Below are 15,283 nucleotides of genomic sequence, written 5' to 3'. Positions count from 1 at the left end.
ACTCTGTCTGAAAAACATTGCTCTCAATTTCTCCAATTATTTTAAATCCATGACCCCTGATTACCAATCCATTTAGCAGAGGGAATGGTTTCTCCCTCCTGACACTATCAAAGCCCCTCATGATTTTGAATACCTCTTTTCGCTCTCCCTTTGACCTTCCCTGCTCTCAGGAGAACAATGCCAGCTTCTCCAGTCTCTCTACGCACCTGAAGCCGCTAATCTCTGGTTCTCTCCCTGGCAAGCCTTCTTTGCACTTTCTTCAAGGACTTGACATCCTTGCTAAAGTGTGGTGTCCAGAATTGGACACGTACTGCAGCTGATTCCTAACCGGTGGACTTAGGTGCTACATAAATGCAAGTTTTGAAAACGTCAGCATTCGGTTTCTGATTGACTGGCTGGGGGGAGTATCGGCTTGTTGTAAAGGCGGTAGGTAAGTTAAGGTGAGCGGTTCTTGCACGTGGATGGATTGATTGATTGAATGGTGGTTTCTCATTCCCAATGGGGGACACTGACCTTCCTCCTGATGAGAATACAGCCGGAGCAGACTTTGGGCATGAATCCTGCAAGCCTTTTGTTTGGAAGCTGAGTGTTTACTCAGTGGGACTGCTCTGTAAAACCTGGATTTTTATTGCTTCGCATCCTGGCGTCTCGGATTGAATTCCATTGGCAATTTCTAATAATTCCACAGATGCGCCCCCGTGCCAAAATCTATTTCAAACCTTAGCAAAGAATCCTACTGCCTTGGATTTGCTATAAGAATGTTTCTTCCATCAGGTTCTTGTTATTTAGAATCTGACCCAAAAAATAGAGTGACTGGAAAAACACCATTTAAAAAAAAAAGATGTAACTCGGTTGCTCAATACGTACTCAGCTTTACACTATAGAATCCTACAGCACAGAAGGAGACCACTCAGCCCATCATGGCTCTTTGAAAGAGCTATCCAATTAGGAGCCTTGCAAAATTTACCCTCTTAACATATTTATCCAAATCTCTTGACAGTTACTAGTGAATTTGTTTCCACTGCCCTTTCAGAAAATGCATTTTAGACCATCAGAACTTGCAAAATTAAAATAAAAAAGTTCCACTTATCTCCCGTCTGGTTTCTTTTCCGATTACCTTTAAATCTGTATCTTTTAGTTAACATCTCTCCTGATAGTGGAGAACAGTTTCTTCCTGCGTGCATACATAATATTTCTGGCATGAATTGGTTGGGCCGAATGGCCTGCTTCTGCGCCATATTTTCTACATATACTCTGTCAAAACCCCTCATAATTTTGAAAACAATTGTTATTAGTTTTTGACAATCCAAGGCTAGCTCATTTTGCTGGAGGACAGAGCAGTGGCTGCCTCTTTTGGCTGCTGCCAGTGTGACCATCTTGAGCTGCCCTGCGCCGTTCTATTAAACCGTTTTACCAGCCTGTGATTCTTCCTTGGCAGCTCAACAATATTGTGATCTGAATAAAGTTCAATTTATTGTTTTTTTTAAACCTGAAGCTTGGTTGCACTGGCAAATTTCTTAAGTTCACGCTTCTCCATCATGTCACTTGACAACATAGAGGGCATGATCTGTTGGTCGCTGGTGGTGGTGAAACAGTATGTTCAGCCTCGTCCACCTTGTACATTGGTTTAAACATGGCATCCCCAATTAATCCAATTCTTTCAATTATCCTGCCTAAATGGCATTATTAGAAGTTTGTTATTTTTGGATTAGGTTTGGAAAAGTGTTGGTATCGGCCCTGGTTCAGGGGGGCACTCTCACCTTTAAGACAGAACGTTGAGATTTCAAGTCCCACCCCAGAGCCCTGAATGCATAATCCAGACTGACATTCCGGTGCAGTACTGAGAGTGATGCACAGTTAGATGTACGAGCTTGCAGATGAAATGTTAAACCTGGGCCCCGTCTGGCTTTTCGGGCAGTTGTAAGAGATTCTACAGCATTATTTCAAAGAAGAACATAAGAGTTATTCCTAATAAACTGGCCAATATTTATCCCACAACCAACATTGCTAAAATAAATCATTGGATCTTATCTAATTGCTATTTTCCCAGAACTTTCTGCACACAAATCGTCTGCTGCTTTTTCTTCAACAATGACTACGCTTCAAAATTATTTTATTGGCTGCAAAGCACTTCAGGACATTCTGGGGTAGTGAAAGCAGCTATATAAGTACAAGTTTTTTCTTTCTTCAGGTCTAAAAGGACAAAATTCAAAGCTTGAAATGAGAAATGTACGATTACATGTATCCCTCCTTTCCCTTTTTTTTTTGAAAAGATATCCAATCTGTTCTCTGGTTATGCACTGCCTTAACTACGTTGGTGATCTATTCCATTCTGACAGAGGGACAATGAACCAGCTGCTTGGGAAGCCAGCAGACATGGCACGAAAATCAGATTCCTGATTTTCTCTCCCTGTCCTGTCTCAATGGGGAAGAACTTGCTCCCTCAACACTGCTCCCCAACACCACCGCAACCAAACCTCTGTCAGGAAGATATAATTTCCATAATGTTATTGGGATTTATCATAAGTTAGAATAATAGTGGGATGTGTGTATCTGTGTGAGTGTGAAAGACTTAGTTGAATTAGAGGCAGCTAATCTGGGTGCTTTGATGTAAGAAGAGAAGTTAGGTTTGAAATGTTAATTAGGTAAACATGGGGAAGTTTTAGAACGTGAAGTATAAAGGGAACATTTGCATTTTTAAACAAACTATAGTGGCTTGAATTCAAAGGAGGGGGTGTAATGTATACCTAGCCAGCAGAAGTAGCAGGAAATAGTGTGTTTATTTTTCCCAAAGATTGCTGGTGGAATTGGCACTACGATAGATTTTTTTATTAGTGAAGAGGTAAAGTTCAAAAGACACAGTGAAGCAATGGGAATGTGCATTCAAAGAGGAAACTATGTGTAAAGGAGCAAAGGCTGCTTGTAAGGGAGGCAGTTTTCAGATCCAACAAGTGTGAAAAGCCTGCAGCCTGTATGTACCAAACTGCTGCCTCCAGGGACTGAAGTTAAGAGAACTCACTTTGAATCTGACTGTTCAGGGTATCATTTATTTTGCCTGGGTCTTTTAAAATCTATGTATCTTACTTACTGTTGCCTTAACGAAAGTGTAACTGGGAGTTAAATTAATTAGGGGATTTAGATTATAGTAGTAATTTGTGGACCTACGTATGTGCTTACAATCTTTTCTTTTATTAATAAATGTTTAATTTAGTTTTACAAAAACCCCTTAAGACTCAGTGGCCTTGTTACTGAATTCAAAGCCCACATCTTGAAACATACAAATTGAAAATTAGTTGTGACAGTTGTTTCAAGTCTCCCTCTGGGATTTGACCAGCTCAGCGTTTACCATTGGTTGTGTCATAACACTTCACCTACCCTCCCAAGCAGCATGATGGCATCAGATCAAACCAGCATTTGTCTTCACCCCTCAGCCCTGGAACCACCATCTGGTGAGCCGGCACTCCCAAGCCATGTTGCCAGCGTGGCACATTAAGTTACTGTTCCGAAAGTTTAGCTGAACTTCTGATTTTATTTCAATGTATAGTTCAGAAACTTGGTTTGTCCTTAGAAGTTGCAGAGATGTTTGTACACTGATGTATATATCTTAACTTTCCATTGATTGTATTTATTTTTGTTCCCTTAGATTGGATGACGTCCCACCAGGGTTATCCTTGTTGCCTGATAACATTCTGCAGGTCCTGAGACAGCAGCAGTTACAGTGTATGCGGAAACTGTCGGATGGGCTAGAAGATGAACAGCAAATGCTGGCACTCATTCTGGTCAAATTCCTCATTATCATCTGCAGGTACAGTTTCTGTATTATATGTAAGTGGATAGTATATAGACTAGGAGGAGACTACAGAAAGCTAAGAAGACCAGAGTTCTGGTGAATGGTCACAGACCTGAAGCGTTAACTCTGTTGCTCTCCACAGATGCTGCCAGACACATTTGAGTGTTCCAGCCTTTTTTGTTTTTCACAGAATTTTTGCAGCGCAGAAGCAGGCCCATCGTGTCTGCGCTGGTCCTCTGAATGAGCAATTGACTTTGTGCCATTCTCCTGCCTTCTCCGCATAGCTTCCTTTTCAGATAGCAGTCTAATTCCAATTTGAATGCCTTGATTGAACCTGCCTCCACCATACTCTCAGGCAGTGCATTTCCTGCGTGAAGAAGATTTTTTCATGTTGGTTTTGCTTCTTTTGCCAATTACTTTAAACCTGTGCCCTCTCATTCTTGATCCTTTCACAAGTGGGAACAGTTTTTGCCTATCCACTCTGTCCAGAACCCACATGGTTTTGAATACTTCTATCAAATACCTCAGTTTACTTCAGATTTCCAGTATCCGCAGCATTTTGGCTCTGTAAGAATACCATGTGCCTATTGAATGATGCTATTGCCCTTAAAGTAGAATATCCCAGTGGACAGTGAAACCCTGTTCAGCATTTATAAATGATGCTGAAGGAAAAGTTACTTTGTTTTTTTTCTCTCCCCTCATAGTGCTGTGCTCCGGGAAACAGTGGCACTTTTGTAATTTGCTCATTTCTGCATTCCCAAATGGGCGTTATCCACACAAGAATCTTGACTGCAGTCTTGGCAGTCTGCTGGACTGTGGAGACACAGCAGCTGAGCTTCATCCTGTCCTCAACCAGTGCCCTATACATGAAAGGGAAAGGCTAACTGCAAAGCAATCAGAGGCCTGGGCATTTTAATTTTTCTTTCTTTCCCTCCATCCCAACTCTTTAGCTTGCCAATTGCAGTGCACCTATCACTGCCCTGGCTGGTATTAGTTAGCTTGTTGTACAAAGAATCAGGAACCATCCTACAACAACAGTTTGGATTTATATGGCGCCTTCAATGTAGCCATATGCCCCCAAGGTGCTTCACAGGAGCATTATCCGACAAAATTTGACACAGATCCAAATAAAGATCTATTTGCACTGGTGACCAAAAATGCTTGGTCAGAGGTGTGTTGTTTTAAGGATCATCTTGAAGGTGGAGAGAGAGAGAGATGATGAGGCTTTGGAAGATAATCCAGAGCTTTGGGTCTCGGCAGCTGAAGACAAAGCTTCTCATGATGGGACAAGGGAAGCGGGGGATGCAATTGAGACCAGAATTAAAGGAGGGCAGAGTTCCTGAACGGTTGTGTGGCTGGAGGAGGATCGAGCCTGGAGGGGACAACACCATAAAGCAAAACACACAGATGAGTATTTTAAATTTGAGGCTAAAATGGACATTTTCTAATCAGCATGGCTGTAACTTTGCACCAGATAAACTCATTGATCCATTGGATAATGCAGTATTTTAGCCTTAGGCTTAGTTCCCTATTGCTCATGGGTAACTTTTGATTGATTCTCCTTTGTTTGAACTTTCTTTGAGCAATGTGAATTATAAATTGAATCATTCCCTTTGTTTCCCAGGAATTTGGCTAATGTTGAAGAGATTGGAACCTGCTCCTATATCAATCATGTTATTACTATGGCTACAGTCTACATTCAGCAGGTAAGTGGTGATAAAAGATTTACATTTCAGCCAGTTTCACAATGAATTCTGAGCTGTAAACAGCTCCATCGCCCTACAACAAGGCAGCTCTTTGTATGTTAAGACAAAAGTGTAGTTTATTAGCAAGGTAGCCTTTCAGATTAATTTGCTACAGACGTAAACATTTTTGTTAATGTTCCACTTCTGATAGACTTCTCAAAAGGCAGGAAAAATGCTGGACTCAATAGGCTGAATTGCTGCCTTGTGTGCTGGAATGACTCTGACTGTGCAGGAATACTCAAAGTTAAACTTTTCTGAGGGATACTCGTATTGGGAGACAAATATGACAAAGAGAGAATTGTTTAATGTGGAACCTGAGGAGTGAAATAACCAATTATTGGAGGCAAACCATGCTTAAAAGAAAATTTAAAAAACTCCATCTAGATTTATAAATTCCTATTGGATGGGGACAGAACGGTGAATCATTTTGTTCAATTAAATAAGCACATGCTGGACTTGAAAAGACAGATGTCTGACAGCTAATGCTTGGTGAAGCTCTTTACTGTGTTGCAATGTCCATAAGAGCTGTAAACAAACAAAATGCTCATCCAGTGGAATTGGAAGTTCTTTGAACACAAGCAAAATGCTGGGAATCTGAAATAAAAAAAAGGAGAATGCTGGAATTACTCAGCAGATCAGGCAGCATCTGTGGAGAGAGAAACAGAGTTAACGTTTCTGGTTGATAGTCGTTGATGAAGGGTCTGCTGAGCATTTCCGGCATTTTCTGTTTTGATTGGAGGTTCTTTTAAACCATGGCTACATGCTGTGTTTGACATTTCCTTAATTTTCTTCTATTGTAAGTTAAAAAGCAAGACCAAAGAAAAAGAAATGGCAGACCTAACTCCAGCTGAAGACTTTGCAAGACATGCGCTTACCTTTTGTGAGAGCCTGTATGACCCGTATCGAAACTGGAGACAGAGAGCAGCTGGGTAAGTGGATCAAGACACCAAAATAAACAGACAAAGCTAAGATGAAATTTTTTTCAAAAAATTGATTACAGGTCGAGTGTCCTTTATCCGAAACCCTTGGGCTGATTGCGTTTTGGTTTTCAGATATTTTCAGTTTTCGGATCTACCGTACATATGGCAGGCCTGGGCCTACTTACATTACAATAGCCTAAGTCTAGGCAAGCTATAGTCTACAAATACTAGGTTGTTTCTCCATTTGTCACCTCACATACCTTACTCATTACCTGTTGACACTTATTAGACCTGTAATACATTGCTTTATTAACATACAAATTAACTGCATAGCCGTTCAAAAAAAACATTCTGTTTTTGGATGGTTTTGGTTTTCGGTGGTATGGACAAAGGATATTCCTTAAGACCATAAGACATAGGAGCAGAAATTAGGCCATTCAGCCCATCGAGTCTGCTCCGCTATTCAATCATGGCTGATAAGTTTCTCAACCCCAGTCTCCCGCCTGCTTCCCGTAACCTTTGATCCCCATACCAATCAAGAACTTATCTATCTTGGTCTTAAATACACTCAATGACCTGGCCTCCACAGCCTTCTGTGGCAATGAATTCCATAGATTCACCACTCTCTGGCTAAAGAAGTTTCTCCTCAACTCTGTTCTAAAAGGCCTTCCCTTTACTCTGAGGCTGTGCCCTCGGGTCCTAATCTCTCCTACTAATGGAAACATCTTCCCCGTGTCCACTCTATCCAGACCTTTCAGTATTCTGTAAGTTTCAATCAGATTCCCCCTCATCCTTCTAAACTTCATCGAGTATAGACCCAGAGTCCTCAAACGTTCCTCATATGTTAAGCCTTTCATTCCTGGGATCATTCTCTTGAACCTCCTCTGGACCCTCTCCAGGGCCAGCACATCCTTCCTGAGATACGGGGCCCAAAATTGCTCACAATATTCTAAATGTGGTCTGAGCAGAGCCTTATAAAGCCTCAGCAGCACATCCCTGCTTTTATATTCTAGTCCTCTTGAAATAAATGCCAACATTGCATTTGCCTTCCTAACTACTGACTCAACCTGCAAGGGAAAGTAAGAAAAAAGTGCTAAATTTAAATTTTGATATCTCCCTGAAAAATTCAAAACCTGTAGGAATGAGACTACATTTGTTATAGCTTAATTTTCAGTGTCAGAGAGCTTGACTGGCAGTAGTAATGAAGTTGCCATGTCATTAAAAGGATGCTTACGCTGTGAGTTACTAGCCCTAAATGTCTACGCAGGGTTAGTTCATATCATGGCATTCAATGGTGAGACAGGCAATAAAATACTGTTTTGGCAAAGCTTATGGTGGAATGGCACAGCCTGGATGCATATTCACATATTTTGCATATTCGCATTTAGCCTCTCATCTGCCCTCACATGAGGTTTTGTGCAAGATTAACTGTGAGGGGCATTTGCTGCCTCATTACTTTGACAGCAAATTCTGGCTTGTAATGTGTTTAATTCATTACAGTAAAGAGGCCTTCAGAGTCCTCCCTCAACATAAAAATGGTTCTGGTGTTGGCAAAGTGTTGAATATTTGATGTGGGCTTTTAGCTTCATCAAGCCAAGTAACAGTTTATAATATTTTTACATAATACGCTCTTCCAAATGAATAGATTGGAGCTCAGTTGTGTCGTCCAGATGCCACACATGGCATTTTCTGTTGCCAGCACCCAGAACAAATTTGAAGGGCAACCTCAAGTGCTGTGTTATATTTGCCTGGCACTGATTTCAGATCACACTGATTGTGAATGTTTCTAGCAACAACAATAGCAACTTGAAATATATAGAGCCTTTTAGGTAGCAAAATGTAAGAAGTAATTTAACAATGAGCCATTTAAGGAGGTATTAGGGCAGATGACTTAAAAGCTTGGTAAAATAGGTAGGCTTAATGAATGCCTTATAGGAGGAAAGAGAGGCGGAGAGGTTTGAAAAGAGAATTCCAGAGCTTAGCTGCTAGATACCTGAAAACATAGTGATGTTTTTGATGGTGAGGTGAGGAAAATCAGAGATGTTCATGAGCCCAGAATGGGTCGTCACAGAGTTCCCAGAGCGTTGGAGGAGGTTAGAAACAGGGATGGGCAAAGCCATGGAGTGATTTGAACACAAGGAGGAGAATTTTAAATTTGTGGCATTGGTGATCTGGGAGCCAATGTAGGTCAGTGAGTGGAGGTGGGAGTTGAATGGGACTTGATGCAAGTTAAAATATGAGAAGTAGATAGATGAGCAAGTATCATAGGTTGAAATTGAATTAAATGTGGAATCCGTGATTAAATAACAGCTCAGATAATTTCTGTTCAAGTGACTTAAAGAAGACATTTGATGCACCTTGGATATTGTAGTGGTGCCAAAGAACTGGAAGATTCCAACTGTGACACCCCTGCTCTAAAAAGGGTGCATTGATAAAGCTGGGTAGATACAGGCCAGTCAATCTGATGTCAATGTTTTGGCCACTCGAGACCATTATTGAAGACAAAGCTAGTTCTCACCTGATGAAGCAAGTGTTATTAAGGCACTGCTGTTATCTTGTTTGTTATTTGTTAAAGGGAAATCTTGCCTAAGTAACCCTATTGAATTTGGAGCTGGTTGGTGAAAATAGTGTTGTAGAAATCAAAAGACTTTTTTTCTTATTTGCAAAATAGCTGATAGTATTAAAGGGCTGGTGGTAACTTGGGTATGAAATTGGCTAAGAGGTAAGAGGCAGAGAGTAGTGGTAAACACATTCTCATTGAAGAGAAGTGAGCAGTGGGGTATCCCAAGAGTTGGTATTAAAACCATTGCGCAATTTTAAAGTTTGCGAATGATACAAAACTTGGCAACGTTGTAAATATGAGCAAGATAGTTGCAGACCTCAGGAGGACATAGATAGGCTGGTGAAATGGATAGACACATGGTTGATACATAAGACAATTTCAATGTGGGTAAGTGTGAAGTGATGAACTTTGGGAGTAGCTACATGGAGAGGCAGTATTATCTAAATAGTGCTATTTTAAGAGGGGGTCAAAAATCATTGAAGGTGACAGGGCAAGTTGAGAAGGCAGTTAGTAAAGCCTGTGGGGTTCTTGGCTTTGCAAAAAGCACAATTGAATGCAAAAATACAGAAGTCATGCTGGATTTTTACAAAACCCTAGTTCGACCTCAGCTGGAGTATTGTGTTCAGTTCTGGGCACTGCACTTTAGTGGATGTCCTGGAGAGGTTCCACCAAGGATGATGGAATTCGGTAAAGCGGAGAGATTGGAGAAGCTGGGGTTGTTCTTACAGCAGGCAAGGTTAAGGGGAAACCAAATAGAGGTATTCAAAATTATGAGGGGGTTTTTACTGAGCTGGAAAGGGAGAAACTGTTTCCTCTAGCAAGTGGGGTCAGTAACAATAGGTCACAGATTTAAAATAATTGGCAAAGATACTGGAGGGGAAATAAGGAGAAATTTCTTCACACACAGTATTGTTAACATCTGAAATGTAGTACCTGAAATTGTTTGGGGGAGGGGTGGGTGGGGGAATCAGATTCCATAGAAATTTTTAAAAGGCAAGGTAGACATGCACTTTAAAAGGAATGATTTTCAAGATTTTCTTCATTCTTTCATGGGATGTGGGCATCACTGACAAGGCCAGCATTTGTTGTCCATCCCGAGGGAGAAAAATGCAGGGGTTTGGGGCTAAATTGGAAGGCTCTTTCAAAGAGCCAGCAGCAGGTGTGGTGGGCCCCATGGCCTTCTGTGTTGTAGGCTAGGATTCTATGTAAATGCACTGGAACATTAGAATGAAATCCTTTTCTGCAGCAATAGTGGGAGAGGCAACTTCTGCATGTGTGAAAGTTGTGCAGCTTACAGTTTTCTGCATAAACACATGAAACTTGCCAACAAGCGTGAAGATTGAGACTGATTTCATTGAATTATTTCTTCCAGTGGATTCTGAAGTACGTCAGAACCAAATGCATCAACAACCCTCTATTACCTCTTGTGTGCAAATTGTTGGCTTTGGTTTTTACAAGTGGTAGATTCTGCTTAATTTAGGAAGTGAGGTTTTCAGTTGAATCGCAAAAGATCTAATTGACTTCAGCTGGAGTGTATGGTTTAAACATTGCATCCAATTAAAATATATTTCTTATCTTCTGTATTATAATTGTGCAGCATGGTGTTCATTGTTTCTTCTGTAAATGATTTTGTTAGGGGGAGAAGTGGCCAGTTGTCAGCCTCATTATGAACTCTTTATAGGGCCAAATGCAAATTGCTCTGGGGTGTTCAGCTATGCCACATTATAATTGTACGTTGCCTAACATTTGTGCTCAGGATGTTTAAAGCTCTTTTATTATGTGCACTAATGGCAGTCAAATTGCAGTCTGTGAAACATGAACACATCTGTGGTCTATAATCCAAATATACTCATTGTTTGAGGTGTCATGTGCGATTTGCTGAATTAGAAATGACAAACATGTATTTTAAGTAACAGTTACCAAAGTTGGGTCTCACATGAGTACCTGTGATTATAGTTCTTTATGTGCTGGAAGTACTCATTGCAGGCACAATCCTATGATCTTGTGTGGATAAATTATCATTTGAGCTTGGAGTTAAATGAGTTAATTCGAAAGGGAAGTGTTTGTCCTTTACTTTTCAAATTTCTATACATTTTTAAAAATGGTACCATCCTTTTGCACCCCATCCCCACATGACATCATAAATGAATCTGATTTGATTGTGAAAAGGAGCAGCTGGATCCAGAGAGATCTTGTTTTGTTGCTAACGAGAAAATGAATGGGTTCAAATAGATCTGGTCTTGTTTCCAAGGTGAAGGAATGGATCCAGAGAGATCTGCTTTTACCGAGAGTGGGCTGGATGGCTCTGAATAACCTTAACTGAACCTATTTGTTCATGAAAGCAAACCACAAAAAATGTTTTTAGAAACAACAGTACTGACATATTAAGAGTCAACCTTGGACACTGGCAAGGCAACTTATCTGGTGATGTTCAGCTGTCATTTTATTGAAGTGATGCCTAATTAAACACTTGCAGGGAATTTTTTTTCCTGTCATTAACAAAGGAATAAAAGTAATTTTTGGCCTGAAAATACACTGACTGAGCTCCAGCAAACTTTTCTGTTGTACTTGTTCCATCTTTTGGCTGGTTCTAATTTTTGACCAATTAAATTGTGTCTGATGTGCCTTTGTTAAGATTTTTTTTATTATGCGTGTTAATTGTGACCTGATGTGAGAAAATCATTTCTCAGTTCTTGACGATTGTGATCTGCAGCTGGGAGTCTTAGAGTGAATGCCACAATCTGTTTCTTCTTGGCATCAAAGTACTTCTTGCTTGCTTTTCAGCTGCACATTTTAAAATTTAATTGGCGACAAGCTACTGCAGTAGGTTAGCAGCGTGTTTGAATCTGACTCAGACCAATGAAGTACCTACCCGGTCAGAAGTGAAATGAGTTTAAACACTGCTCAGCAGCCCATATTTCAGAACTAAACTGATTGACTCCCTTGAACAGTGAGCATCGAGCTAATTGGGAGATGTTTCAGAGAGCTAGCAAGGGCATGATGGGCTGAAAGGCCACCTTCTGTGCTCTACGATTCCATGGTTCTAATTTGATTTGGCATTTCATTGTCCAAAATTAACTGGCAACAAATGAGAGCCCTTGGAAGAACTGGGCACAAAAACGTTGATCACAAAAAGGCAATTTATATAAAATGTTCACTGTTACTCTTGAAAGTTCAAAAGATAACATAAATGGCTGATGTTTTTGTTTTGAAATCATTTGAGTCCCTTAACTATATTAGTGACTTGTAATAGCAGTCCAGCATTCTCTATTGCCTTAGGCATCATGTAAAATATGCGGTTATGCCCTCCACCTTAGCTCCCGTACGTAATGATGTATTTCTGGAGCCCTTAACACTTTATTGTAACATACATTATCTTGATGGATTTGCCCAGCTCTTCCCCTTCCACACTGCGTGCACTGTTTTACTCTGGGATATGGTTCCAAAGGTGGCAGCGACCAAATGGTACCTTCCCAAATGTCCATGCTTTGAGCAACTGGGCAGTTCAACTGATTGAAAGAATTGCATTTCAGCTCAGTCCTGTCAATCCACTCATTTCACAAGAGAGAATTAGTGGGTGGCAATCAGGCATGGGAATTGTAACATGTTCTATCTACCCTTCCTCATTCGGGAAAACTGAGACAAATTGCAGAACAGCCATCGTTACTCCAGCAGAGCTTCTTAATCTCAGCATTCCTTTTGAGCTTGTTACTAATTGTAACACTCCCTCTTGTCCTTTTCTAGTGAAGTAGTCAGTGCAGTGGAGAAGAGCAGACAGAAGTATAAAGCAGCCTGTCTAACTGTGGAGTTCATCCCTTTCTTTTACCGTAAGTATGCTGCATTTCATTTTTGCGCTGTTTAGTTTGTATCTGTTAAATTATTTTCCCCTGATGTCTTATGACCGTGCCCCCTACACTTCGCTCCTCATCCCAAAATAACTGTAATCCCATCTACAGATGGCGTTGTGTTATTTTCTGGCCAAACAGTGATGGTACGATGGAGCAATCGAAGGAATCATGGGTCTCTGTGAATTGTTCCTTAGTCTGAGGATTGACTGAGTAGCTTTATATTCCCCTCTTTTTGTAGGGAAGCACCTTGTTGATATCAGGAACTCACTGTGGGGAATGACAGATGTGAACGGTGTTGGGCACAGAAATGCATTATTCCAATTGAGCGCCAGAAAAGCAGCTTTTAAGATCTTGTGGGCAAGTGACTTAAGGATGTCAGTCTCAGTGGGGAGACGGTGGTGTATTGGTAATGTCACTAGTAATTCAGAGGCCCAGGCTAATGCTCCGAGCACATGGGTTTAAATCCTACCATAGCAGCTGGCGGAATTTAAATTTAATTAATTAACCTGGAATGTGGAGCTAGTCGCAGTAATGGTGACCATGAAACTATCATCAATGGTTGTAAAAACCCATCTGGTTCACTAATGTCCCTATTGGGAAGGAAATCTGCCATCCTTACCTGTCTGGCCTACATGTGACTCCAGGCCCACAGCGATGTGCTTGACTCTTAACTCCCTTCTGAAATGGCGTAACAAGCCACTCGGCTCAAGGGCAGTTAAGGACAGGCAACAAATGCTGGCCTTGCCAGTGACACCCACATCCCATGAAAGAATAATTGCAGAAATACCATTTATCTTTATCTAAACTAAGAACATAGGTTATATAAATAAACAGGCTTGGTTGCATGACCAAATGAGTAATGCAGTAGATTATGATCACTAACTTTTGTAGGAGGGGATTAAATGTGTCTGTTTACAGTGGGCAATATTAATGTGAAGGCCTTGTGGTTATATATAAACTGAATAAGTATCCAGAAGAGCTAAAGGGAAAGGCATTTGTTATAAAATTAATCTTTGAATAGGGATGAAAACTGGAGATACACTAATCTGTTTCCTGTAGAAATTCAGGAATGATTTCGAGATGTAATTGTCTTAGTAGTGGTTTATAGTAATGTACTTCCCAAAACCAAACCTTGGGGATGTCATTAAGCTCCTTGTAATCCCCACCACCAACACTCCTCCCTCTGCCCCCTCCCCACAAGAAAGGGAAAGAACCTCCTGTGCCTCCTGCTCCTCAACTACAGTGTAACCACAGATTGCATCATGAACATAGTGGGAACTTCAGAATTTGATGAAAGTAAGAATTGATTGCAAGGTCGAAGTGGGTGTTGAGGTAAACAGACCTCGACAGCCTATCAGACAAAGCACAATGGCAATTTTTTACAGGGCACAACAATCAGCAGCAGCAGAGACTGTCAGGAGCAGAGTGGCAAACACCAGAGAAGCAGGGATAAAACTCAGTGGATGGCCAGCAGAGGGTGCGGAATGGAGCAAGTAGCTGGGGAACAACGTTTGTAGTGGGGATTGAAGACAATAGCTTTGGTCTTGTCAATATGCCATTGTGGGCAAGTGTGAGGTTTGGATGTAATGAGTACTTATTAAAGTGAAAAGCTAGAAGCAGTAGAGGTTCAAAGAGACTTTGGGGTTCACGTACGTAGATCATGGAAATGTTATTGGCAGGTACAGAAAATAATCAAAAAGGCTAATGGAACGTTGGCCTTTTTTTCTCAAGGACTAGAAGGCAAGGGGGTAGAGGTCATGCTACAGCAACAACAGCCCTGGTGAGACCACACTTGGAGTACGGTGTTCAATTTCTGGGTACAACAAGGGTACCTTGGCTTTGGAGGGAGTGTAGCCTAGATTTGCTAGAATGATACTCATCTCCAAGGATTAGATTACCAGGAGAGATTTCACAAAGTAAGTTGTATTTCTGGAATTAGAGGACTAAGGACTGATTAGACCAAAGTTTGCAAGATATTGCAAGAGATTTTGTTGCGAGTGCTTGGGAGACAAAATGGCGGGAGCTCGGGAGACAAAACGGCGGGAGCTCGGGAGACAAAACGGCGGGAGCTCGGGCGGTAAAACGGCGGGAGCTCGGGAGACGAAACGGCGGGAGCTCGGGCGGCAAAACGGCGGGAGCTCGGGAGACGAAACGGCGGGAGCTCGGGAGACAAAACGGCGGGAGCTCGGGAGACGAAACGGCGGGAGCTCGGGAGACGAAACGGCGGGAGCTCGGGAGACGAAACGGCGGGAGCTCGGGAGACGAAACGACGGGAGCTCGGGAGACAAAACAGCGGGAGCTCGGGAGACAAAACGGCGGGAGCTCGGGCGGTAAAACGGCGATTAGTGATTTAAATGTTAAAGGCTAAGGCATGGCAGGACAGCTCAGCCAAGCAGAATGCCCGTCCTGTGGCATGT

The 15,283-nt window shown here is 41.5% G+C and overlaps 1 protein-coding gene across 6 annotated transcripts in view; it reads left to right on the top strand.

The window, feature by feature from the left end:
* nbeal1 (neurobeachin-like 1) overlaps positions 1-15,283 on the top strand; it is a 272,851-nt gene that overhangs the window by 91,079 nt on the left and 166,489 nt on the right. For all 6 annotated transcript variants that reach the window (XM_078551460.1, XM_078551459.1, XM_078551456.1 and 3 more), the window contains exons 3-6: positions 3,644-3,805; positions 5,415-5,496; positions 6,337-6,464; positions 12,763-12,845. In XM_078551460.1, the coding sequence (XP_078407586.1) occupies positions 3,644-3,805; positions 5,415-5,496; positions 6,337-6,464; positions 12,763-12,845 (455 nt within the window). The remainder of the gene's footprint in view (positions 1-3,643; positions 3,806-5,414; positions 5,497-6,336; positions 6,465-12,762; positions 12,846-15,283) is intronic.

The sequence above is a fragment of the Cetorhinus maximus genome, chromosome 11, assembly GCF_964194155.1.
Source record: "Cetorhinus maximus chromosome 11, sCetMax3.hap1.1, whole genome shotgun sequence".
NCBI classification, from domain to species: domain Eukaryota; kingdom Metazoa; phylum Chordata; class Chondrichthyes; order Lamniformes; family Cetorhinidae; genus Cetorhinus; species Cetorhinus maximus.
The sequence above is the reverse complement of the archived record's forward strand: the minus strand, read 5'-3'. Positions and strand labels throughout refer to the sequence as shown.